The sequence below is a fragment of the Sprattus sprattus genome (assembly GCF_963457725.1).
Source record: "Sprattus sprattus genome assembly, chromosome: 8".
In the NCBI taxonomy this organism is placed as follows: domain Eukaryota; kingdom Metazoa; phylum Chordata; class Actinopteri; order Clupeiformes; family Clupeidae; genus Sprattus; species Sprattus sprattus.
In genome coordinates this window covers 19,238,309-19,264,811 of record NC_137927.1, presented here as the reverse complement: position 1 = coordinate 19,264,811, position 26,503 = coordinate 19,238,309, and the positions used below count along the sequence as shown (strand labels likewise).

Below are 26,503 nucleotides of genomic sequence, written 5' to 3'. Positions count from 1 at the left end.
ACTCTCCGCGCGCAGGCCACTAAAAGCGAAGAGGCGAGACAAAGATGGCGGCGACGGCGGAGGAAACAGCGTGATATGCTGGAGTAGTTGAACATACCCGAATATCACCACTGTCAGACCAGAGTTTGTACAATTACCACAATGTTGCTGTAGGACTTGCTTTGATTTAACTATTACACCAACATTTGACATATTCCCCGCGAGAATATTCATCTTCTAATTGAGGAGAAGGAAATCTCACCGGGAGCATGGCTTCGCGCAGTAACCAGGTAACATTACAGAAAACTTAACGTTAGCCGACAGTATTAGTGCACCTTACTGTAACATCATTTAGATGTAAAAGTGAGGTAGTGAGTTGTAAGTGGCGTGTTTGTGAAATCTCTCCATGCAATGTATATGTGTAACTGATTAAGAGTCTCCCTGTCGATAGTTCCAGCGGTCTTAGCCACGGAAAGCCCATTTCCCATTGAAACACCAGCATGGTGCAGGCCGGACAAGCCTTGCTTATTCAAATTAGCTTGCTAGCTAGTCAGCTAACGCTTAGCAAGATAGCTAACAGCCATATGGGTGGTTTAATCACATTGAGCCAAAAGTAGAATTGTAAGAATATTTGACAGCATGGAAGTTGGAGCAGGTGTAATTTCACCTGCTAAATGTTGGAAGCCTGCAAATAATTTTGCTGCGTGAGTTAGCTTGGCCCACCTGCTCAGTTGCTGTGGCAGGCCTCCTTATCCCAGAGCAGATTTTCATTAGCAGGTTAGCTAAGGGGATGTTTGCCCCCAAGGAAGAATAGTTGGCAATTATATTTTTTGGGTGACACACGTGTGTAAACGTGTATCGACAGTTGAGTTATTATTTCTTGGATGATGGGTGTTGTTTAAAATGCTTGTTTTAATTCATGGCTTTAACCATCACCGCGGGTTGCAGGTGGTGTGGCTTGCTAATGACATACAGTGGGCCTGTTGATTGGGGGCGGTCTTCTGTCGAAATCCATTCAAAATCCGCCGATAGAGTAGATGTCATGAGGCCTGTGCAAGAAGCATTTTAGTCTAATGCTGAAATTGTTAACGCTTAATGGATGCGTAATTGAAACATGATTGTAGTTTTATACAGTTCCAGTCGTGTCGCCTCATGTTGATCTTGAAACGTTTGTCAAAGTTGCCATCGGTTTTTTACTTGTTAGCTAGCCATCACTAGCTAAATGGAATGGATACCGTTACAGTGCAGACAACTGTATAACGTGCTCTCTTACCAGCTAGCGTTAGCCACGTTCTCATGCAGGCAGACACTCTTGCATCAGTCCGTGCAATCAATGACAGTCGATGAATTACACAAACTGCCAAAGGTGCAGAACTCATTGGAAGGGATTTGTGGCAAATACAATTGTCTAAAATATAGGCATGTCCACTCTACCCCTTCTTGAAGTTAAGCTAAATGGTAACGTCATGGCGCTTGCTAGCTAACTAACTGTATTTCCCTGTAACGTTCACCAACGAGTAAAAGTTATTTTGCATTATCAGTTGATCGTTAGTATTCAGCAGACAAAATTAATTTCCAATGATTTAGCTAGCAAACTCAGACCTCAAACCATAGACAGAAGTTTACATTAATAAAGCTCGAACTGGTATTTGCTATCCAGATAGTTAGCCTCCGTCAGGCGCGACAGCTAACGTTAACCCATGAGTCTGTTTTATAGCAGCATTACCCAGCCTCCATGAAGTACATTTCATTAGAGAGCAGTTTATGACAACAACAAAAATAAAAATAAAAGTATTCATGTTCTCTAGGGTTTTAAGTGTTGGGGGCGACGCTTTTCCCACAAAAGAGGATAGCGTGTTGTGCGTGTGAAGTGTTCGTGTGCCATGTCAACTGTGATGGCACTCCGAATACAGTTAGCTAAAGCCATCCAAGTAGTCTAGCAGGCGTGTGGTAATACATTGCCCCACATCATCAATATTTTCACATTTGATAGAAATACATCTATGTCATACGATCTTATCAGAGTTGGCAATGTAACTTCTTGCCCTTTGGTATTGGAAGCTGATTTAAGCGCAAACGTAATGGCTCTGAGATGGTAACTAAACATGACCGGCAACAGAATTCAGCTGAATCATAGTTGATCACCCATCCCCCCACCCCCCCCCCCCCCCCCCCCCCCTAGATTTAAATTGCAGACCACCGCTTGACTTTCCCCCGTGATATTAATAGTCGTTTCTTAAGAGTGTGTGATAAAATGGGAATCAGTGGCCATTGTTTTGATGTGTTAATATCAAAACACTCATGTATGCAAATTATCGAAATACTTACGTTAGCCCAACAACTGAACACCATGTAATTGTACTTAACAGACCTGTTGAACTTGGCAGCTATATCAGTCTTTTGTACAGGCCCTCACCTCTGCGGTCTGGGTTACCACCAAGGGTGGTGATTCTACCATTTCTGCGGTGCATCAGTGCTCCCTCACAACTAAGCTTTAGTGTCATTTTTACCTTCTACAATCTGAGTTTTGTGATTTGAGTTCAAAGTGGTTTAAATGGTCTAATACAATTCAGGCCATTTGCACATTCATTCACAAATTCAGTTTTGAGGAATTCATTTGGAATTGCCGGAATGACTGGCATGCACTATGTGAACTATGAAATAGTTAACAGGCTAAACAGTCTTCATGACAGATGTGTATCTGCTACTCTGTGGAATTCTGTATTACATAAACAATGGTTCTAAAGTGACCACATGCATGCTTGAAGTGACTTTGTCTTTCCCCAGCTTAGCAGATGCTTTCAGTCTGTGTCAGATGCACTTTACACAAATCTGTGTGTGTGGATCTATTAATGGTTTGTAGCCAAGTTTGTCAGTTGGCGAATCATAACTAACAGAGATATGCCAATGCTGAATTGTCTCAATGTCACATGAGGTGATTGAAGGGGGTGGGTGGATTTTGTGAGTGTCTGTGTGCTAGAATGAAGAAGCGCTCAGTTACTGAAAAAGGAAGAGGAGGGAAAGTTCAGTGTGTAGGGGCAGGGCTTTTAGGTCTGTTTCCTACTTTAGGATGCCATTTTATGAAAGAAATGGAATAAGCAGCAACTTGTGGGCAATATCAAAGTATAATCTGAGTTGCCGGTAGATTTGATTTGAATTCCAATTTATTTATCCATCCCATTGGAAATGAACCATTACTTTCTGAAGGCTATTGGAGACTTTAAATGAGTAAACAAAAAGTTGACGTATGGGAATAAGAAACACTTGTCGAGCCGTTTTATGCATGGATGCAAATGTGGTTGTTTGTTTAATAATTGTTTGCCGCTATTTGTACTTGTACCAGTGATTTTTATTTTTTATTTTTTTTTATTTCCCCCAAAGTGAATGGTAGTCCTTTTTCTTCCTGCTGGATTGATGTGTTTTCAGTTGTGCAGTGCAGTGAGAAGCAGTAATTGGTTGGTTTGGGGGTGTGTGTGGCAGACATCATTCCAGGTTTTTTCAGTTGGGAATAGTTGGTTGTAACCAGAAAATCCTGTGAAACTACTTCCATCAGTGTGTGTTAGTTTGACATGTGTTGTGGATGTTGAACCCACCCAGCTATCTTTTAGCCAAGGTGGTGGATCTGGTCTTTTCCTTATCATTTTGAGACTGAGTGGTGACTGTGATTATTTTCATACCTAGGCCTATATATGCTGAAAACCACCACAAAATAAATCACTTTACATTTCCATTCATTCCGTTTAGTTCCCCTTTACCTCTAGTGCTGTTGTGAATTTGTATGATGTCATACGTTGTTTTTTTTCTGCTGTTCTACGCCTTCTCTCTATGATGATGCTGTCCATTGTGTGACCCTTGCCTCTGCTCCCAGCAGTGACTCCCCTCATTCAGTAAAAAAAACAGTGTGTTGCCACAGGAGCCCGTGGAAATAATACAGATGGCTAATTTGAGGTAATCCCCCCACTCCAAGCAAACAGCAAGGGGGCTTAGTATGGTACGTGTGGCACGCCTGCAGCAAGGGGCAAAGGGACATTCTTTCTGTTGTGATCGTGATTAGCCACCCAGAGGCCGTTGGATTAGAGCGGCCTGTTTGTCACTTGTAGTGCCGTTTCAGCAATGTGGCTCAGCCGTTCACCAAAGAGTTACATGTTGCTTGAACTGCACTTTCTTTTTTCTGTGCTTGCCTTTTCACCTCCCCTCTGTTCGAGTGTGGAGGCAGGATTATCTGCCCAGTTAGGGAGCGAGTGAACAAGTGAGCTTGTTTCACCCTGTACCCTCTCCCTATCAAACTACGGAAGCCACAGACCTTTAAAGCCATGCATCAACAAACGCCGCTACTTTGGCACTGGCCACATACTCTAAATGTAAAATAATACATAATTAGTATAATTATTAACTTTGAAACCTCTTCCAATAGGCCTTGATCGGTAGGCGAACAATTAAGATTTGCTGAAGACGCTATTGCACACAGTTCTACCTCAACTTTGGCTGCAATTTCCTGTTGCAATAGGGAGTGTGGCAGCAGGTCTGCTGCTGCACAGCAAGTGCAAGGGACTTTCAGTTACACCGTTAGTGCGACTGGGATTAAGTTAATTATAGGCAGTGGGGAAAAGCAGGTTATCTTAAGAGGGGCGAGTCGAGCACAAGGGTGGGACTGGGAACCCAGTGCTCAGACCGGGAAGGCTGCCAGGGCCGAACTCCACTGTTCTGTGTGTAGTACTTGCCTACAACCTGCTGTACAGAAAGAGGTCATATCTTGATAACCACTGACTGACAGTTACTGATAGCGACTGAATGGCCTTTGAAGTTAAGGCTAGTGTCATGGACAGTTTACATCATGTTTGAGCAGACTTGTCTAGTCAGTGTGATCGTTTTTCCTGAATATAATAGTTATTTGAATTTGAAATCAGTATTGAAGCAGTATTTTGCAATCCCTCAAATTAATGGTGCTATATGTGAATATTTTAGTTTAAAATAGTAACTGGAAATAGCAACAGAATGTGAAGAAATAACGGTTTGGTCCTAATGTAAAAAAGCCTTATGTTCTGTGTTGCCCTGATATTCATTAAAGCTAGCGCTCTAACCAGCTAGTCCTTGCCTGTCCGCTCATAATACAATTCTGTACCTTAATGTAGCGAAAAACACCAAAGCAAGGATGCCATCACTGGCCCAAACTGTCAGGAATGGTGTTTTATAATTGCTAAAATCCCATTTAAAAATATATTATCAAAATAAAAAATTCAAAAAATCTGAGGTTAAAAAAGTGGAGTACTTAATTTCTCCAAAGAGCCTCAATTCATTTTCATACAGCTGGATTGAATTTACGAACAGACCTAGAAATAAACATGAATATCTTGTAGTTAGAATCAACCAGTAGCCCAGTAGCAAGCCCATCAGTTCACAATGTTTGTTATACTATCAGCTAGCTCAAAAGGGTCTGTTTGCCTCAACTAAGTTAATGTCACATATAAATATGTGACATATCAACTGATATGTCACATATATCAACTGATGTGGACACATTTATGTTCTAGATATCTTTCAATCATAAATGTTTTCAAACTACATGTAGCCTTCAGCCTCCGCCCACTTTGGCCAAACTGTGTTTGCTTCTGAGTAGGGAGAGGAGGTATGGGTGTGCAATTATAGTAATACACTGCCCTCAATCTGCCTGGTGTGGGTAAGTATGACACAATTTAGCTCAGTAGCTGACCGCTAGTTAGGCTAACATACGGCCCCTTTAGACTGCCCTTTACTGCAAAGACAGGGAAATTGACCCCATCGCTTGTTTAAATAGCCTAATGATAATACTTGTTGCACGTGTGAGCCCTCCCTGCATCACTGGTTGCTGCTGTTTAAAAGCACAGCTAGCTTGGGGTAATCCCTGTTTGAACCTGTGGGATTTGAGGGTCAGAGGTCCGCTGTCTAAAGCCTGCTATTCCAGCGTTTCTGGTGCCACAGGCTGCAGCTGACTGTTCTCTGCTCGGCAACTTACTATGTGAAGTATGCAGAGGTTGTAACATTTAATTTCATTGTGACACATTGTCCCACATTGTCCCAGACAGTAACCGCAACCTGCCTGCCTCAAATGTGTGTAACCAAAAGAGGACTTCTATGGCTATGTGTTCTAAACATTATCAGAAGGCATATCTGTATGTATTTTGTTTTTAGACTTGAATCCTTTAACAGCTGCCTTTAGGGACTGTTCTGTTGTCAAACTGCTTTTGTAGGGTTGAAACTGGATTAGTTACAACATTCTGTGATTATGTCCCATAATTTCTGACATTCAGATGTATTTCACTGCAAATGTGTCATTATTGACCAATGTCCCTCATGTGTTCTGGCTCTTTAAAGTGTCCCCTCATGTCCTGTATTTTATTTATTGGCTGAAGCTGGTGAGTCAATGCCCCTCCATTTGGCACAACCCTTCACCATGCTAGGGACATCCAGCAGCCATTTTGCCATGCCAGTGCACCATGACTCTTCACTTTTGCTGAAGTTGATGTAAAAATGCTGAGCTGATTTTTAAATCCCTGTTGCTTTGGTCTTTGTCTGTCCCATACATTGAGCATTGGTAAAAGGGATATGCAGTTAGGTAATTGTTCATGCAAACACTGCTTTCTGTGTAGTGGATTCTGTAAAAGGAGTCGGTGTATATGGTCCAAATATGTTGTTTCTTTCTTTTTGTTTATTTGAAAATATGCACCATTTTCACAAACCTTTCTGTAAATGCATCCTGCAACCTATAAGAAAAGTGGTAAAACTTTGCCAGGCAGACTCGCACTCTTTCATATGAACTTCATATTGTTTGATGTGAATGTGTTTGAGTATTGAAGTAAGACTTTGAAGAGGGAGCTTTTCAGGTCAGCATTAGGTCATACACATTCAGTAACCTTTTGTATTATATTGTTGCAAATATGGGACATCTAGAGTGAAGGTTGTCTTATGATGGGATGATGGGTTAAACATTAGTGCAGATGATTGAGCTGCAATGTTTTGAATACTAGAATGTAGATTTTTTGTGTGCCCATGATGTATTTTTGTTTTGTTTATTTGTTACGACCAGTAGCGTTGGACATTTCCATACAATTTATTGACCATATTCTATAAACATATGCTCACTTTTACAACCTGTTATCAAGTACATATGGGTTATGTGCAGAGTGAATGCATATTTGTGTATCATTACACTTGATTAATGTCCATTGCTCAGTCATTTTAATACAATTGAAATTAAGATTGATTAATACTTTTTTTTTTTCCAAACAGTATATTTTTGGGGAGTTCAGCCCAGATGAATTCAATCAATTCTTTGTGACTCCCCGCTGTTTTGTGGAGGTAAGTATTAGCAAATCCCTTTTAAAATAATTGGCATAACTTTATCTATATGGAACTAATGCAGTAAAGAATCCTCTTGGACTTGTGTCAAAATGTTATTTCTTTTTTAATCACATCCTGCTGTGTTCAACCACAGTTTTTGAGTTTGAAGTTCAAAGTGCAATTTTCCACCCTCACCTGAAGATAATCTTTTGTCTGAGTGACGTACGGCTCCTCTGGCCTTGCTAGTTTTGTTACTTGACAAGTTCATGCAAACGTTGTCAAACATCCATGTGTAGCACATGTGTTATCAAGCTTTCTGCACAGTGAAAATGTCAACAACCAAAACATACTCTTGCTAGGGGAATATCAGGCTAAAATGGCTATTTATAGTCTCTGAATTCAGTTGGCAGAATGCATGAGGTATCTCATTTGTGTCAAGGAAAGCTCTGTGAACTCTGAATATGATTTGAAGTACTTCACTGGGTGCATCTCTTTTAAAATAATGTCTATGTTCTGTATCTCTAATTTAGTTCCATGTTCGAGGTAGTGTTTCCTGTACAAAGTATATGATGAAATATGTTGTTGGTGTGAAAGAAAAATTAAGCTTAACTCTTTTAATTTTACATTCCCAAGAGTTTCTTTCAACTATAAGTCTTTCTAAACGCAATCGTGCCATTCAGATTTAATGAATCCATATTTTATGCATGAACTTCATGAAATCTGCCTCCAGGCACACTGGAAAACTGCTCTTGTTGCATATGTTTTTTGGGGACCATAATAGTTCTCCTCATTAGTCCAGAGACCCTAGCGTCTTTGTTTGAGCTCATGAATGGGAATCGTTCAGTGGAAATGTGCCTACATCTTGTGTCCTTAATCACAGCCAAATGCCCAGTTCTGTTCTTGTACTTTGTATAACATGTCAGTCTGCTGAAGGACAAAGTCATTGCTTCCTTTTACTTTCTCTTTCAAAGATGGGTGGTTTCTGATAAACAAGTGTAAGAAAAGATTGCAATAAGAACCTGAGAACTCTTGTATGCATGAGTCGTCACCTTTTGTTAGCTGAACACAGATCTGCTGCTAATGTGAAGTTTTCTCTGATTGATCCCCCAGCTTCCCCCGTTCAATGATAAAGTGTCCTGCATCAACCACTCCTCAGGTAAGAACAGAGCCTGACCTTAGCCTATACCCTGTAAGGAAATACAGAAATGGAAGACCTAGTGTTACTGTGCACATACACACAAACATACATACATACACACACATACACACACGTGTGCTGGTAAGCACAGAGCCTGACCTTAGCCTATACCCTGTAAGGAAATACAGACATGGAAGACCTAGTGTTTTTGTGCACATACACACACACACAAACATACATACACACATGTGCTGGCACATACTGAAGTGACATTTTAACCGCACGGCAATCGGTCTTCACCGGCCTTTTTGTCCAGGAACAGATACACTTTACCCCCGTCTCAGCATCTTGATCTTTATCTTGATTTGTATCAATTATTCAGGAAGTTACTGCACTCCTGCTGTGCCTTACATTACGGAGTCAATGAGACGGCAGGTTTGCGGTGAGTTATGGGTCCAAAACATGGTGCCTTATTCCTCCTCCTTCCGCTGCCGAACTCAAACCCGAGTTTCTAAACACTGATGGCTTTCTAAACCTCGCCCTTTATTATTACTCTCATTCTTGCCTGTTCGTATGATCTGTGAAGCTTTTTGCATGCTTTAGATGCCATTAAATGTCTTTCTGGCATAAAACAATGCATTTTGCACAGCTGTGCTTCCAGTTGACTCCAAGTTGATTTTAATATCTCTTTCCTCAGTTTTTTTTTTTTTTTTTTTAAGAATATTAGTCTGTTGTGTTTAATCCTTCAAACACACTCACTGAATGTATCTGGACAGAACTGCCTCTATATTTCCTTTGCTGGGTGCAATGATGGTTTTGATGGGCCGGCCAAGCACAAATTCTTTCTTCCTTTTTTTTTGGTATTGATGGTATTTAATTAACACTGCAACATTGGCCTGGTTTGATCACAACTCTGACTACTTCTTACTCTCTATGGAATGAAAGCCCTTTGAGTACTAACAGGATTCTCTAGTAATACAAAGGGGTAACTGAAGCATCTCACAGAATGACCTAACCAGCACAGACATTTTCCTTACTGATGTAAGGCCTAAACTTGATCACTCCGTATTGATGTCACTTGAAAATACTAACGCTGTTCTCATGTTCATTTTGAATTTTTACCTCCCAAATACTTTAGCGTCTGTAGTTATCCTAGCATTTGCAGAAAAGTAGTTTTTTTTTTTACAAATTACAGTTAAAGTTTCACAAGGTAATGATGGATGATCATCATTTTGTTAGACATCATATAACAAATGCTTCTAGGTAAAAAGTACATCGCTTTAGCTTATGTGATGGTTAGGTTTGAGTTCAACCTTTGTGGCCATGAAGGTGAGTTTCGAAAAGTAATGTAAGTAAACAAATAAAGTCCACTGGACTAGTTTTAAAGCATAAAGAGAATGTGTCCCTTGCCTCTGGAGGACATGGTCCCTTGCCTGTTTAAGGCTGCCCCATATCTGATTGATTCTTTTCCCTCTTGTGTAGGGGAAGACTTCCAGCACATTGAGTTTGGCGTGGACGAGGTGATGGACTCTGAGCCTGTCGGGGTGAATCCCATGTACAAAGTTTCCAGCACCCTGAACCCCCAGGCCCCAGAGTTTATCCTGGGCTGCCCGTCTTCCCAGAAGGCCATGCCTACAGCCATGCCAGAGCAGGACGTCCCCGACGGCACAGACTTCAACTCCATGGACTGCCAGGACTGCCAGGACTCTGAGCCCTCCGCTATGGACAGCGCCCAGGCCTGCCAGGAGATGGACGGTATGGGTGGCAGCTTGGGTCAGCGTGAGCGCAAGAAAAAGAAAAAGCGCCCGCCGGGATACTACAACTACCTGGAGGGCTCGGGCGGGAGCCACAGCAGCGGTGCGATGTCGGATGGGCCCCTGGGCTCGGGGTTGGTCAACGGACACTCGCTCGGCACCCCCAGCCTGACCTCGGAGGACACGAGCCCCGAGGGGCTGTCTGGGGCTGAACTTGGCACCCCGAGTCCGACCACCACCCCCAGCGTGGCCTCCGCAACCACCACCACAGCGGCTCCTGCCCATCAGAGGACTTGTGCCAGCCCTGATGAATCCGGGGCTGATGAATCCGGGGCTGCCTCCTCCTCCTCAGACGGCAACAACGCTGCCTCGTCATCGTCCTCCTCTTCCTCCTCCTCTCAGAGTGGCGCAGTGGCAGATGGGCGCAGGACTGCAGAGCAGCCGGCCGAGAGGCTTGAACTGCTGGTGGGCGGTGGGCAAAGCCCCTGCCCCGCCTCCCCACCCCCCCTGCTGGCTGATGCAGCCAGCCCCCTTGCAGCTGCCACTGCCGCTACTACTGAAGAGAAGGAGGAGGAGGTTGCAGACAGTGGGGTAGCCAATGGGCTGCCTGGGCCCGGCTCTGCAGATGGACACGAGGATGACTCCGAGGCAGGGGAGGCGCCACAGAGCTCCCCCGCCTTAGCAGTACCCCCTGCTGGTGCCCAGCCACTGGCGGAGCAGCCTGCTGCGCCAGCGGCACCAGCGGCACCAACTGCGCCCGTGGCACCCTCTGCCAACCCGCCCAAGTCCTGGGCCAGCCTTTTCAAAAACTCCAAGCCTCTTCCAGGAGGCCCGCAGGCCTACGTGGAGGTGAAGAGTGTGCCTGCAGTGACGGCTTCGTCTCCGGCTGCAGCTGAGGTGCCTGAGAAGGCTGCAGAGGTCCGGGAGAGCCCTGTCCCCATGTCAGAGGACCCAATGGCCCCCAAACTGGCAGGTAATGTACAGGGCGATGCCTTTGTTGCTCACAGCAAGCACAGAAATGCGTCATTTGGGTTTTCAGTTGAACCATGTTTTGATTTGAAAGTGTAAGGACATGTTGCATCAAATGTCTTGCTCAACCAAAATGTCGGAAGTCTATGTGTGTTGATTTTGGTTTTGGCTAGTCACACAAGGTAGAGATAAAAAGTGCCAAACCTACTCTAATTTGTTTAAAATTCAGTACATTTTAGCCTGAGAAGCAGATGTTTCTGTAAATGATTGAAATGAATCAAGTACTAGTTGGAGTAGTCTTTTTTGGAGCCACTGGGGGGCAGCACCATTGTATTTGTTTGAATCTCCCTACTTTGTGTCAATCTCTCTCTTGCAGTGAAATTGTTTTTTCATTATTATCCTGGCATTCTTTTTAACAATCTGTGTTTGAAAAAGAGAAAATCATAACTAATGTTGTAGAAACTTGTTGGTGAGTTTTTGTATTTTTATTATTTTATGGTAGTAACAGGTATTGAATCACAAGACCAGCACTCAAAGTTTATGACGAGGAGTTCTCCAATGTTTGGCCATGTGCTGACCTTCCTTGAGCTTATCCAGGATGTCGCATAGCGAGAAGGTTCTGGATGGTTTCGCAAGAGGGTTTCAATGGTGGATGACATGCCTTTTATTTATCAAAGAGCCCCATTGTTTTGAAGTATGTAATACCATTTGGTCCCTGATTTGGTCCTCTCTCCATGTACTCAGGCCATTGAGGGAGTGCAGTGATATAAGTTACCAAACAACCAATGACATTTGCGCTCTCCACTTCACTGCCACATTGACAACACCATCAATTTAAAGCTTTTAGACTTCAGTCCAGGCTTTCCCAAATGTTAGCCTGATTGCTGATGGAAATGTTAAAATTTTGCGCCTGAACCTTAAGCCTAATTGCCTCCAAACGTCTCACTCTGTTTCCCACTTACTCATGTTCCACTGAGCTGTTTGGAACATTGGGCTTATAAAAAAAGAGAGTGGCCTGGGAAGACTTGGATCTTCTCTCAGGTTTTATTTGGTACCAGTGGATTTTGTTCTTGCAGTATCTCTCTGCTAAGAAGCCCCTGGTGATTCATGACGTGGCAAAGCTGTCGCTGGCTGCAGTCTATGGCATGGCAAAGTGTCCGTGAGTCATAGGTCTAAAAGGATTACTTTTTGAATATTCAAATGGTGGCTCAGGGGTTGCTCGATGATTGTTAGTGACTGAGGTGGTAACCTTCCCATGTTTTGCTGTTTCACAATGTCCTCTCTCCCAAAGCCAAGTAACAGGCACTGCCAGTCATTGTCACAGGTGTCTAGACTGTTTGACAGTCAATGAAATGTGAGGATTTGAGGGATGAAGATTTCCTCAGTAAGAATTCTGCTCGCCAGATCCACAAGAGGCATTCTTTGTGGTGCAGTAATTGCAAATAACCCCAAGTGTCATGTACCATTGTGTACCTGGAACTCTGTCTCTGTACAGGCTTAATTTTAAGAATGGCTGTCTCTTAATAAATTGTATCTGGTCCTGTTAGCCCCTTAATAACCCCTTTATAAATAAATCACTACTTTTGCCCCCCCCCCATCCTTTTAGCAACTGGAATTTTCCGTCTTTGTCCTAATCGTGTGTATTATTTATGGGGTGTTAGAGGTTTTTGTCTGCTGGCTACATTTGGTACAGTGTACTAAAGCCTTAGTACTGACTCCCACACAGAAGGCTAAAATGTTGTGACCTCAGCTAGTGTCCTTGTGTTTGGGCAGCACATTTAATCTGGAATAGGATTTGTTACCCTAGTGTCTCTTAAAGACGTCTTTGATAGTCCCATAAGGGGAGAAAAAGCTTGTAGATATATGGCCCCATCATTGACTCGGAGAGGAGCACCCTCGCCTTGTTGGTTTGCTCTTCTCTTGTTCACCATCCGCCCAGACAGAGTTGCCCTCTGCTTGTCCTTGTAGACAGGTAGTCTGAAGTACAGCAGGCGGCTCCCAGTGATTTTAAAACACCTCAAATCAAGACAGTTTTCAGAATTGGTAAATAAAAATGTCTGCAGTAGTAACTTTGTGTGTAGGAGAGCCATCTGAGCTTGTGTATGTTTGTTTATTAACATGATGACTCCGCCACCACTACATGTCTGTTCACGTCACATTGGTGGAAAGTGTTTCACTGTGTACAAGATTGTACCCTTTATTATAATGAAAGCGAATAACTTAATACAACAAGAGCAATCTGAGATTTCTGACCTCCAGCAAGGAGGTACACAAATCCGGATCCAGAATCCTGATCCATGAAAAAAAAATCTGAAAATCTGACTTCAATGTGTTAATTATGTGTGACATGTTTTCTTCTACCAGTAACTACAGGATAATACCCTCTATTTAATATCTTACCAAGAAATATGTTGTCTTAATAGTCGTTTTCTGTCTTGCATTTACTTGATGATGGTTTCTTATGGATTTCGATTTGTTAGCTGAAAAACTGTATGTAGTAATAATGAAGTGATGGAATGTTGAGGGAGTTAAGAGTGAGCATGTAAACTGGGGAATCGGCAAGATGAAATCTGAAACTGCTTGATGGCTAATAACAGACTTCTCTTTGATTTGGACATTTTGTAAATCTTGGTGGCTCTTGCGGCTCCATTTCTTCTGGCCTCCTGATTGTAGTATAAAGTTATGCACAGTCTGACGTACTCACTGCCACTGCTTTATGTCCCATTGTTCGGTTTCAGGTGCGTGATTAGATGGATGAATGACTATTTCTTGCTGAAATGTAACAACTCGCTTCTTGCTTTCCCAGAACTTATTGAGAATGTGAAATTGATACACAAACCAGTGTCTTTGCAACCCAGAGGACTGATCAACAAGGGAAACTGGTGCTATATCAATGCTGTATCCTTTTTTTCGTCATATACCTGACCTTGTGCTTGGTGACCGTATGCTGTCGTCCTTGTGTATCGTCTGCTGAGAGGTTTACAACGCCTTAACTCATGCCCTAAAGACCTTGCAGGCCCTGATTGCATGTCCCCCCATGTATCATCTGATGAAGTCTATCCCCTTGTTCAGTGAAAACCAGAGACCATGCACATCGACACCCATGATGGATAACTTGTGAGTCAAGCTGCAACGGCTAAAATGTTAATAGGATTATCTTCATTTACGTCTAAATCGGGGAAAACACTACATCATTGCATGTCTCATTGATGAGAAGTGGAAACGTTAGGCCAGCACTGGAAGAGCAGATTTTCATACAATCAGATTCATTGTCAGTTGTCAGAAGTGATTAGTCTCAAGAGGGTAGAGTGAATCATACTCTGGAAAAGAAGCCTTGCTCGGAACAGTGTGTGATTTGCATTGACATGGTCATTTGTGTTGTTCCGTTGTGCCCTCCTCCTTTAGTGTTCGGCTCGTGAATGAATTCAGTAATATGCCTGTGCCCTCTAAGGCTAAACTGCAAGGTAAATAACTCTACTGCTCTACTAAGGCATTTGAAAGTGTGTTGTGTTGTGTATTCAAGATTATTGACATGAGCGTCTACTTTTCTCCCCTAGGTGCCGGAGAGAAAGTCATAAAGGACATTCGGCCTGGTGTCCCTTTCGAGCCCACCTATATTTACAGACTCCTCACACTCATCAAATCAAGCCTCTCTGAGAAGGTAAGTAGACCTTCACGCCTCATCAAGGGTTTGGAATATGCGCTGCTTTCTTTCTTTTTTTGGGGGGGGGGGGGGGGGAATTTGTAGCATTACCTAATTAAGGAGAACACTGTCTATTACCTGAATGTCCTGTGCTACCTGGAAGAATTTGCACCCCCACACACTTACTCAGCATTGCAGAGAAACCACCAACCAAACCAGGATTTTAGGCATACTCTGCATTCTGAATCAGATCTCTTTAACGAGCAGATGTAACCGTGATAAAGCACCTCTGAGGCATGCATGTCTCTTGCGGTTTGGTGTTAGTCAGGCCTGGTCACTTGACTGCCTCCCTCTACCTGTTGCCTGGCTGTGTGTGTGAGAGTCAGCGGTGTGTGTGTTTGCTGAGTTGTGCTAATTAACCGCCTGTCGCTTCTTTCTCAGGGGCGGCAGGAGGATGCGGAGGAGTACCTGGGATTCACCCTGAACGGCCTGCACGAGGAGATGCTGGCGCTGAACAAGCTCATCTCTCCTACGGAAGAGAGTAAGGCATTTCAGATTTCACCACGTGACATTAAGCTTGTGTGGACTCATTATTAGTGGACAGGAAATGTAGTCCTCAACATCTAGTTGTGAGCCAAACCCCATGCTTCAGATGGTGATTGGGACAACATTGGGCAATCATTTGAAGGGAAAATGTGTGATTACTCAAGGGCTGGCTCTCGGGGCCATGTGTGTTAGTGTTTGAACAATCAAAGCAAAGCATTTAAGAAATGTGCACTTTTAAACTGAATTTGTTTCAGTAGTATTCAAGGAAGAAGTGTGTGTTCTCAGGCGTCATTTTGAGCTTGTATGTGTGTGTTTCTTAACAGAAGTATCAACGCCGAACGGCCCTGACTCTCAGCAGGGACCGGCAGACGAATCTGCCGGGAAGGACGAAGAGGAGGGCAGTGACGATGAGTGGGAGCAAGTGGGCCCCAGGAACAAGACCTCCATCACCCGCCAGACAGACTTCATCCGCACCCCAATCACAGACATATTCGGAGGCCACATCAGGTTAGGGTTCCAAAGCACTGGCAACTATTTCCGTTCCACCACAGAGTGGCTCTCACAACCAATGTGGCTGGTTACTGGAAAGAGGGAGGAGACTGCGTGCTATGTAAGTCATCCTCCACAGTAAAGCAAAACAGAGTGGAGAACCACTGCACCAGCGGCACCCATGTCCTTTCAGTTGTCTTTGGCTGCGGTGTTTTGGTAGGCGCCTGGGAGCTTGAGTGGTGCCATCCTCTGCATATATTGGCCTAGCAGCCAGCCCGGCCCCATGCTGAAACCTCTGCGGTTTAAAGCATTATAAACAGGTCTGCCGCCAGCCACCAGATGAGAGCCATTAGACTACACGTGCTCTTTCTGTAGAAGGGCAACGTCTCCTAGAAAAAGCCACTGTGGCCAACGTCACGTGGTTATGTTCGTCTACTGACGTAGGGTGCAAATACAACTACTACCATTTGTAAAATATCTCTACATGTCTTTCAAATCAGGGAGGAGGGTCATATAATCAGGATTGTGTAGTATTTTGTTCATTAAGATTAGAGGTATTGGACAATATTTCTTTCTGTTTCCACAATTAAGCCTAACAATGTTGACCTATTGATTTAGCTCAGATGCCTGGGGACCTGGATTAGTTTGACTGCGGAGCACATTTGATATTCAATAGAAATCATGTTACCTGATTATTATTATTTATTTTTGAGTATGAGGATCATTGTGGCCCTGTGTGGCTGTTCCTAATAAATGGCTGCCAAACTTCCATTTGTGTTAGTCCTTTTGGAGAGAGGAAGGTCAGGGAATAACAAGGCTGTTTGGCAACTGGTGGCCTGTTCCACCAAAGTGTGTAACATCCTTTCTAAGTGCATCATCTTCTGTGTGTAGGTCGGTGGTGTACCAGCAGAGCTCCAAGGAGTCGGCCACCCTCCAGCCCTTCTTCACCCTGCAGCTGGACATCCAATCAGAGAAGATCCGCACCGTCCAGGAAGCCTTGGAGACGCTGGTGGCACGCGAGTCCGTTCAGGGCTACACCACTAAAACCAAGCAAGAGGTTGGAGTCCCAGTCACACACCTAATGCAGAGCAATCTATGAACCTTGGTTTTTATTTGTAGTGTGTTTGCCTTGAACCAGTGCATGGAGGATAATGTGTAGGCTGTAATAGCAAATCAACCACCTCAAATGTACACTGCACACAATAGTTTGGAATCACCCCAAAAAATTACACGTTTTCCACAAAAGCTCGCTCTTCAATATAGTGGAGACATTCACAAAGTTAGAAATTATATTTACTTCTTGTAATAATACATTTTGTGCTTTCATTAAAGAACTCCCCATTTGCAGCTGTTATAAAGTTTGTAGCATTACAGCTCCACTGCATCTTCACTGAATAGGTCTGCATGATTTGGAGCAATGATTTGGGGCTTTGCTGTGTTGTAGGATCAAATTGGCCCCAATAGGGTGCCGTCCACAGGATCTAGCACGGTAATGTAGTTATGGTGAACTGTAGTCATAGCCGTCCTTGTTAAAGATTTCTAGTACGCTGTACAAAACCACCGACAAACCATCACAATTCCTTCACTGTACTTGAGAGATTGTGCCAAGCACTCATGGCATATTTGTTCTGCACCTCACAAATCTTTTCTCTGTAAACACCTCAACTTATTTTCAATCATCTTCCACCAAGTTTCTATCTGTTTCCTTTTGCCCACTTTCCCATCATTGGCCAGTCAGAAGGCCAGCATTCAAGAGCCTCTTCAGTCTCTGCTGATGATGAGACAGGTGTTTTATGGGCAGTATTTCATAAAGCTTCCAGCTGAGGACCTGTAAGGCATCTGTTTTTCAAACTAGAGATTCTGATGTTCCTATCCACCTGCACTGTTGCCTACCGGGGCCCTTCACCCTACTCACATGTATCCTGCTTAAAGCCACTGTGTATTATTCTGTAAAGGATGCTGTGCTCGTCTTAAGAATCTCAGTTTGTAGCCAATTTCTAGTAGGGCTGGGCGATTTTTCGATTTCGATTTTAATCGCGATGTAATTTTTTTCTACGGTTTTAAATGAGACGTTCGATTAGACGGCGCCTTCAAAAAAAAAAAAAAAAATCAATGTTTTCACAGACCCGCGAATACAGCGCCGCACGTAGCCCATGGGCGTCGCGACAATGTAATTGGGGGGGGACAAGACCCCCTCACTTTTCAAAACAAGTCGTTTCGACCCCCCCACTTTTGCAGTCAAAATAGTGCGTGCGTGACTGCTGGTCTACTAGTCCATTATTCTTTCCATTGCTTCACAATTAAATCCGTTCAACTTTATCAGTGGGGAATACCCACAGCAATATAAATCCACTCCGCGTTTTCCTGGTGTACTACGCAGCCTCATCGCGCACGCAGATTCAACTGTCATTAATGTTCATTCATTCTCTGATTTGATCGGAGCGTCGCGCTAGAAGCAGACCACAGAAATGGACATACAGATTTCTTTTTCGAAGAAGAGGAAAGTAAGTCAGAGTTGCCCAAGTTTTACCTGTAGTGGACCACCCAATGGACATTATCTGGCTATAATCGTATTGTTATTGCCATAACAACCGTGAGCTAATCTGGCGTTAACGTTAGCTAGCTAATGGCAGTTTTTCTAACGACAGCAGCGACTAAACACACACTCACCAAAGAAGATTTTTTTTTTTTAATGTGTCACTCACTTGTATACCTCTCTTTGACTCACACACGAAAGATGATGTCAATGCCACAAATAAAATGAACATTGGTGTGCTGGGCATGCTGTCAAGCTTTGCCATGTATGAAAACTATTTCCCCTACGTGAACCGTTTACTTCTGGCAGCTTCCATCCTTAAAGACTTTGGGTTTCAATACACATTTGGCCATTTCTGACCTGAACAGTCATACTTTAATGAGGTGGTCAGTTTGAATGTAGCCAACATAATTATCAGGCCACCAAACCTATATCAATTGTGAATTTGATATGCTGATAACATGATTTACATCTCAGAGAAAAACATGGTAAAATGCACCAGAATGCGGGTATTTGGGGTGATTTTGTTCATATCGTGATATAAAATCGAAATCGAAAATTTTTGGGGGAAAAAATCGAAATATAACTTTTTCCCATATCGCCCAGCCCTAATTTCTAGCCTTTATTTCTAAGAACAATAATAGGCTGACGAGTTTCTGTAGAAAGCTGGTTAAGACCATAATCAGTTCCAGAAGTGCTGATGTTCCAGATACTCAAGAAGCCCAACAAGGAAGTTGCGTTGCTTCAATAAACAGCACAACAGTCCTTAGCCACACAAAATTATTGCAGGGGGGTGGCGAGGGTTGAAGGAGTGATGAAGAAATTTGGTCTGTTATGCAGTTATTCCCTTCAAAATCGTCCATTTTCAGATGATGGTTATTAAAAAATTATCAATTTAAGGTTATTTTTAATAGAAAAAAAATTCAGTGATTTTTAATTTGTTTTAGTTTAAAAACAAGGACCTTTCTCAGTGATCCCAAAGTTTAGAACAGAAGTGTATGTCCAGTGGACCTGATTTACCACCAGAACAAGGTGGTAAATATGAATCCTTCACCTCATACCAGCTCCAGGCTGACCATCAGTTGTTTAAGCACTGTATGTCCATGTAGACTAAACGTCAAGAGTTGGACTAACGGCACCACTGCAAAATGACAGACTGAGACTGTAGGGTGGAAACATGTAGATATTTACGTTAGAATACTCTTAAAAGCAAACTAGCAGTGGAAACCATTTACACTCGAGACAGATGTAGATCATATCAGTCTTCACCTTAGGTCACAAGGTTGCGATAGTTAATATTGAAAGTAATCCTGTCTCCATTAAACTGGATGTTTCAAAAGTGTACACTGCTCAAAGAAAACCACAGCCCTATTGTGTTTGTGTTTGTGCAGTGCCCTCCTGGTCTTTCCTCCATCTCGCCCTGAATTGCACTGATTGTGATTCCCCTCGTTTGGAGTGGCTGACATTTTGTTTGGACGAAGACTTGTTTTGAGTAGTGAGAAGTCTGATCTTCTATCCCTCCCCCCACAAACCCTCCAAAGACCCCGTTACTCAGGACATGGACACTGACAAACTGTTTATGCTACATGTCCTTCCCTGGCCGCAGAGCTCCAAAACACTGATGTTTCCTAGTCAGGACGTAGTAAAGGCTTGTCCCGTTGTGCCCCAACCTCATGTTCATAGAGCACAGCTGAAGGCCACATCTGTCCACCAGCTGGCACAATAGACCTCTCTGCTCCTTTCCACACTTTCATTGTTTGTTTCCCTTTCCCTCTTCTATGGCCTTTGTTTTGCAAGACAGCAAGTGCCTTTTGTTACAGGACTTGCTGAGGATGCAGATTTGCAACAGTTAATTGTCTCACAGTCTGGATTTAGATGTTGACTGTGATTTTGTTAACGGCTTCGGTTTGGAAACGGGCCCAGTTCTTAGATGTGTCTTGGTGGGGCAGGGTTTGCTGGCTTTGTGGTGGTTGTCGTCCCTGGAAGAGTGGGTGGTGGTATCCAACTAATATGGTTCCCTCTGATGTGTGTTTGCATGTGTGGGTAATGGTCGTTTATTCTCCTTTCTCTCCCGTTTTAGATTGAGATCAGCCGGAGAGTTACCCTCGAAGAGCTGCCGCCTGTGCTGGTTCTCCACCTCAAAAGATTTGTGTTTGAGAAGACTGGCGGTTGTCAAAAGCTGGTCAAGAATATTGACTACCCTGTAGATCTGGAAATCAGTAAAGGTATGTCCATGTTTGTCTCCAAAATTTAGTTTACTCACCATTTTATTTTATCACACTTTAGTTTTGCAACTAGAGGGAACTTGACGTGTTGCGATTTTGAGTAAGAAACAACATCCTGTGCTTGCTTTCAGACCCTATGGTTCCTTACTTGTTAATGTTCATCAGTCAAACTAGCGTCACATACCATTCCATAGCAGATTCTGCAGTGTGAGCAAATGTGGCCTTATGAAGCATCACCAAATGTGCATGATGGCCTGCAGAAAATCCAGTGTTTACAGCACACGTTTTCACAAACTGACAGAGGCCAGCTCTAATATTTATAGACATGTTGTAATCCCACAAACAGCCCGTCCTCCTACACCTCCATGATTCACACTCACTGCCAAGTGGGTCACCCCACCAGAACAGAACAGGGCTAAATGAGTGCCTCTGAGAACACTGGCTTTATTTTCTCTGTGTGTTTCCCTCCGGAGGAAACTTGAGCTCCTGCAGGATAGAACGTTGACCAAAATACACAGCTAAGCTTGGGGGAGCCGTCTGCCTCCTCTTCAAAAATTGGGCCCAGCCTGTTAAGTTTCCTGCTGTTAAAAGTAGGCTATTCCAGTTAGCGGCAGACGAGTCCCGCCCGCCATTCAAGCCCACTTTGGCTGAGAGCAATGTGTCTGTGATCTGCACGTCTTTTTTCAAATGCCACAAATTTTTATGTTTAAAATGTTGTTCCTAAAAATAAGACTCATTTGGGGTTTGTTTTGGTGTCTAAATGAAGGTGAAATAAATGCATTGCATTGTGTCAGTTTATTTGTGTGCTCAATGTGCTCTTATGAATGTCTTATTTCAGATCTTCTGTCTCCTGGGGTGCGGGGCAAAATATTCAAAGGCCAAAGAACCTACAGGCTCTTTGCAGGTGGGTAATCTTTATTGGTTAACATGCAGTCATTATCTATGTGGGTGTTTGGTCAGACCTAAGCCATTTTCAGACATGGATTGCAGCCCTGGATTTATCTAGAAATTACCTATAGGGGCTAAATGGGAAAACGGAAGTGGTCAGAATCCGTTTGACTGGACAATAAACGGACTTTACCCTCCTAGCTCCCCAGTACAAAGTCAGAGTAATGTCCGATTGACCGGTTGGCACCCCTTGCCACATGGATGACACAGGAGAGAGACAAAGTATTCATTTTCAATACTGAGTGATGCGACACAGCGACAACCAGTATGAGTGAAGGAAGCGAAAGAGACGTTGCTGAAACAAATGATAGCTAGCTAGCTAAACTGAACAGCAACACTCACAAATTTGAATGTAATTCAAAGCATTTCAAGAGAAACATAGTTGGTCATGTTGTCTCAGCCATGTCGTCCATGTGACTGTAAACCAAGCAGAGTATTTCCAGAGAACGCGTCTGATATGGACAATCTCCTGTTGTGTGAAAGGGCAACCCCAGACAATGTCCGGACCTGATTCTCTAAGCATTGTCCCGATTTCAGATAAGAAAACAGCACTAGCTGATGTGCTCGCAGGCCTGTTATCAGTTGAAAGACTTCTGTGAATAAGAAACTGGATAAAACTGAGCTGAATGGAAGTCACTGCTGTTACCTTTTTAAGAAAAACTCAAAGAGAAGCCCTACTATCATGATCTAATTCATATTTTGAATTGTTCAGCTAGAGAGATTAAAAAGAACCTTATAAGATCCACAGTGTGCAAGCGCTATTGAAAGGAATGCAACCTCTGTGTTCTTCTGAACCGATTGCGGATTGCAAGTCTCTGGCAAAGTGTGTACAATTCCAAATTTGTATCGCCATAAATAGTGTACAATTCATCTTCAAGTCTATGCACTGTACACCAACCAGCCCTCGGGTTTTCAGTGCCAAATTGCATTCCAAGACATCCTTGGTGCTTCTAAGGTAGGAGAATCGAGGTCAGTTTGATGTATTGAAGCTAACTGGAAGGCTTCTGTCATATTTCTGTCAGTGGCATACTTGGACTGGTATATCATTTTAATTTCCAAATTGTGTACTTGAATAACTACTAGGGCTTTTTTTGGAAATTTGGGAACAACAATAAAAAAGTCCATATGATCACACGGATAAACACATTACACAAGACATTCAAGCTCCAATTAGCAACATTACATTATGGTGGTTAATTAAGTCAGTGGTCAGACTAAAGGTAATGCGAAAATGAATTCTATTTTCTATTGATAATAAAGAGTTTGGAACAGTACAACATGACATGTCTGTCATCCCATTTCCCATGAGGCTTTGCTCCGACCATTTTACATCAATTTATGAATAAAAAAGCAAATTAAATCGCTGGCCAATTTATATTTGTTGTCATGAAAGTTATGTAACGTCTGAATAAAAATAATTAGATCAAGATTGGAGGCTAAACAAAAATCAGTAGGCTGGATTAATGAGAGTGAGTTTGAGACACACCATGAGTGAGATGTAAAGCGACAACAAGTGTTATATATATTGGTTGGAGATTGCGTGTTGATCACGTGGGACAATGACGTCATCAGGTTGCGTGAATCCGTGCACACGAACACCAGCCCCCGTACCGATTCAAATCTACTCACTTTCTACCCCCGATTCGAATCGTTGCGGATACCGTGTGCGGATAGAGAGTGTTCGTCTAAATGATAGGGCTATCTGTATTATGAACAGCTCGGACGCAGTCAAACTAGACTTCGTATGAACAGCACTTTAGTGGATGTCTGCTGTTTCCTCTGGATCTCAGTACCCCTCACCCCACATAGGGCTCACTGTCCTGCTCACATGCAAGCATTCTACTTCCCTTGTCAATAGAGCTGCCTATTGATGTTTACTAAATGGTCTCCCATTAATTATTGGGGGGGGGGGGGGGGGGGGTGGTAAAATAACCCCCTAGCAACTGTTGCTATAACACTGCTTACATTTTCCTGAACTTCCGTGCCGATCTTTTGGGAAATGCAGTGGAAAGCTCCCCACAGTACAAAATGCTAACCATTCTGGAAATCTTAAGTGTGCATGCGTATGCCTCTGTCTTGCCTTGTGCAATCAGGGGAACCTGGGTAAGCCCAACTTGCTATGTTTACTTGCCAAAAGATGCAATCTCATTCCTGGTTTGACCCTGTCTGAGCACTGTCCATGCATAACAGATCCTGGAAAACTGTACCACCACCCCACACTCCTGGGGCCGTATTCACAAAGAATCTTAGGGCTAAAAGTAGCTCATAAGTGGCGAATTTAGGAGAAACTCCTAAAAATAATGGGCGTGTCAGTCTTAAATTTAGGACTCCTATTTTTTTTTTACTAAGAGCAATTCACAAAATATTTTATCCCTAAAAGTAGCACCTAAGTCTAGGACAGCTTAAAACTCCTCGTGAGGACTCCTAAGTCACTAAGACCTATTCACAAAAAGTCTTAAAATGGCTGAAGCCAGACGTAAGGTGTTGGAGGCATCAACATTTTACTAGAATTAGTGCGGGATGCAATCACGTCTCCAACTATCCGAAACAACCCAATCAGTCCGGAAATTAAATGTTTGATAACATTAAGATTTTTGGATTTTTCACAATCATGGATATTGTTGCGAAGTGGCCTGGATCTACTCACGATTCGCGCATTTTAATGGAGAGCGGTCTGCGCCTTTTTGAGCGGCACCATGTACCTGCTGAATGCCACTTGTTGGGTGACAGTGGTTATCCATGCAAGACATGGCTTTTGACACCCTTCCTCAATCCACAACCGGGAGCACAGTTGAACTACAACATGCAAGTATACGCATGAGGCCTATTTTGGTGACACAATACCTGTAGCCGCGACGGCTCTTTTAAAGTCCACTCCGCAATCTCCATCCTACATTGTGACTGGAGCGCATACCACCGCTTCTCGCAGTCATCGACAGAGCGACACACGGCAGGGAATGAAGCATTTATGTTAACACATATGTCCTCCCATGCCTCACGCATAGTTTGCAGGGTGCTTTAATTATTAATTCTTTGATTTCATGCAATTTCCGTGTTTTTTTCGGCAATTTCTCTTTCTCTTAACGTGCAAAGCGTCATTCTCGTTGGATGCACAAACTTGTCATCATGCGTGTGCATTCTGCTAAGTGCACTGTCCATAACTATTTAATATGACTTTATTTGAAGCCTAGGTTATTCTCTTATTTTCTGTTGATTTAGTGGGATCGTTAGGGGGATGTTAGGACTGAGTTTTGAATGAGAGCGCCTGTCAGCAACCAATCACCGTGCGCACCACTTCTAAACTCGTGCATGAGGATCGACGTCATCCATAGCAACGGAGTTTTTATCTTAAGCTTAGGAGTTGGTTTTATCCTTAGTATGAGTAGGTCTCAGAGCCGTTGTGAATCACTTTTAAGAAATTACTCCTACGTAAAAGGTTTTAGCGCGAGTTAGGAGCACTCCTAGTGGTAAGATAAAAGGCTTTGTGAATACGGCCCCTGGTTTCACTTAAAAGCTTGAATAAGACCTTTTCTTGAATCAGGATGCTTGTTGCAGGTTGTGTGTTTATACAATGCAGGGAGCAATGGCCAGAAATGAGGGAAAGTCACTGTGGATGAATGTCCCAAGGGCTTAGTTAAAGCAGATATCCAGGTGCATCAGAGCTCCAGGGTCTCCTATAAACTAAGACCACATGTTCAAAGTGAACACTATCCACTACATGAACATGATCTCCATGGGTTTGTTTACATTTGCATACAGAGTTTTGCTTGGATTTAAGCCTGTATATTGGTGAATTTACATCATACAAACATACATGGCTTTGGTTTTAGAGCTCATAATACAGTGGACACTGGGTCCTGTTGTTGGACAAGTTTTCGTTGTAGGGTATAGTATGATGTCAGAATTAATATGCAATACATGACTTAATAAGCACAGAATTAATGTACACCATTTACTTCTGCTGTTAAAGTATGATTTAAGGAAGTGCTTGCTGATGGAGTACAAGGTTCTTACAGTTTTTAAAGCCATGTAGGTGACTAGTTTTTGTAACCGCTTCATTCATTTTCATGGCATATGGTAATGTGAAGTTCAAATGAACACACCTGCCTTTCCCACTAGTCACTTAACTAACTTTGTAGTTTTTGTGATGGGTTGGCAGCTAGCTGGCTAGCTTTTATAAGTGCCAAATGTAATGTTGCTAATGATGATGGGCAATGCTCTTGTTGTGTTTTAAAACGTTTCATATAAAGTCTAAATTGCTAGTTTCTTGTTTACATTTTGGTCTGTGTTTATAGTCCGTACCATCCTTAATAACTGCATATTCATCTTCTGTTCCATCTCTTTGTGCAGTTGTGTATCACCATGGGAACAGTGCTACAGGCGGCCACTACACTACGGATGTCTTCCACATTGGTCTGAACGGCTGGCTGCGCATCGATGACCAGGCAGTGAAGGTCATCAACCAATACCAGGTGGTGAAGCAGACTCAAGAGCGCACTGCCTACCTGCTGTACTACCGTCGCGTTGACCTGCTGTAGAAAAACCACAAACACACACATATACACACACACAAAAGCACACCTCAGTACACCTCAACAGAAACAGATCTTCATAAACACTCAAACATGTACACTTACGTACGTGTACACACACACACACACACACACACACAAACACACACGCTCACACACACACACACACACACACACATACACACGCTCACTAGGATACATTCACATTTGTTTCAACAGGAACACTGCCCAACTTCTTATCTTGCAAGATTTTCCCCTCCCCCCTGGCCCCCCTGCTTGTCCTGAGAGCCAGCTTTTTACCAGCGGCACCTTTTTCCTTTAATATTTTTTGGAAGTGAAAAAGACATTTCTAAAAAAGTAGTGTGGGAACACTTTCCAGAGATGGTTTACTACGGGGCGTATGGCCCTGAGGGGTCCACGGTGCACA

The 26,503-nt window shown here is 43.1% G+C and overlaps 1 protein-coding gene across 1 annotated transcript; it reads left to right on the top strand.

Annotated features, from left to right (window-relative positions):
• The first annotated feature begins 45 nt into the window (after window positions 1-45).
• usp10 (ubiquitin specific peptidase 10) lies at window positions 46-26,503 on the top strand. Its single transcript, XM_080843400.1, has 15 exons — window positions 46-269; window positions 7,246-7,314; window positions 8,407-8,452; window positions 8,817-8,876; window positions 9,917-11,161; window positions 13,964-14,055; window positions 14,165-14,274; window positions 14,563-14,621; window positions 14,715-14,818; window positions 15,242-15,341; window positions 15,670-15,853; window positions 16,727-16,892; window positions 20,452-20,596; window positions 21,435-21,500; window positions 25,895-26,503. The coding sequence occupies exons 1-15, from the start codon at window positions 249-251 to the stop codon at window positions 26,080-26,082; spliced, it is 2,655 nt and encodes an 884-aa protein (XP_080699526.1). The 5' UTR covers window positions 46-248; the 3' UTR covers window positions 26,083-26,503.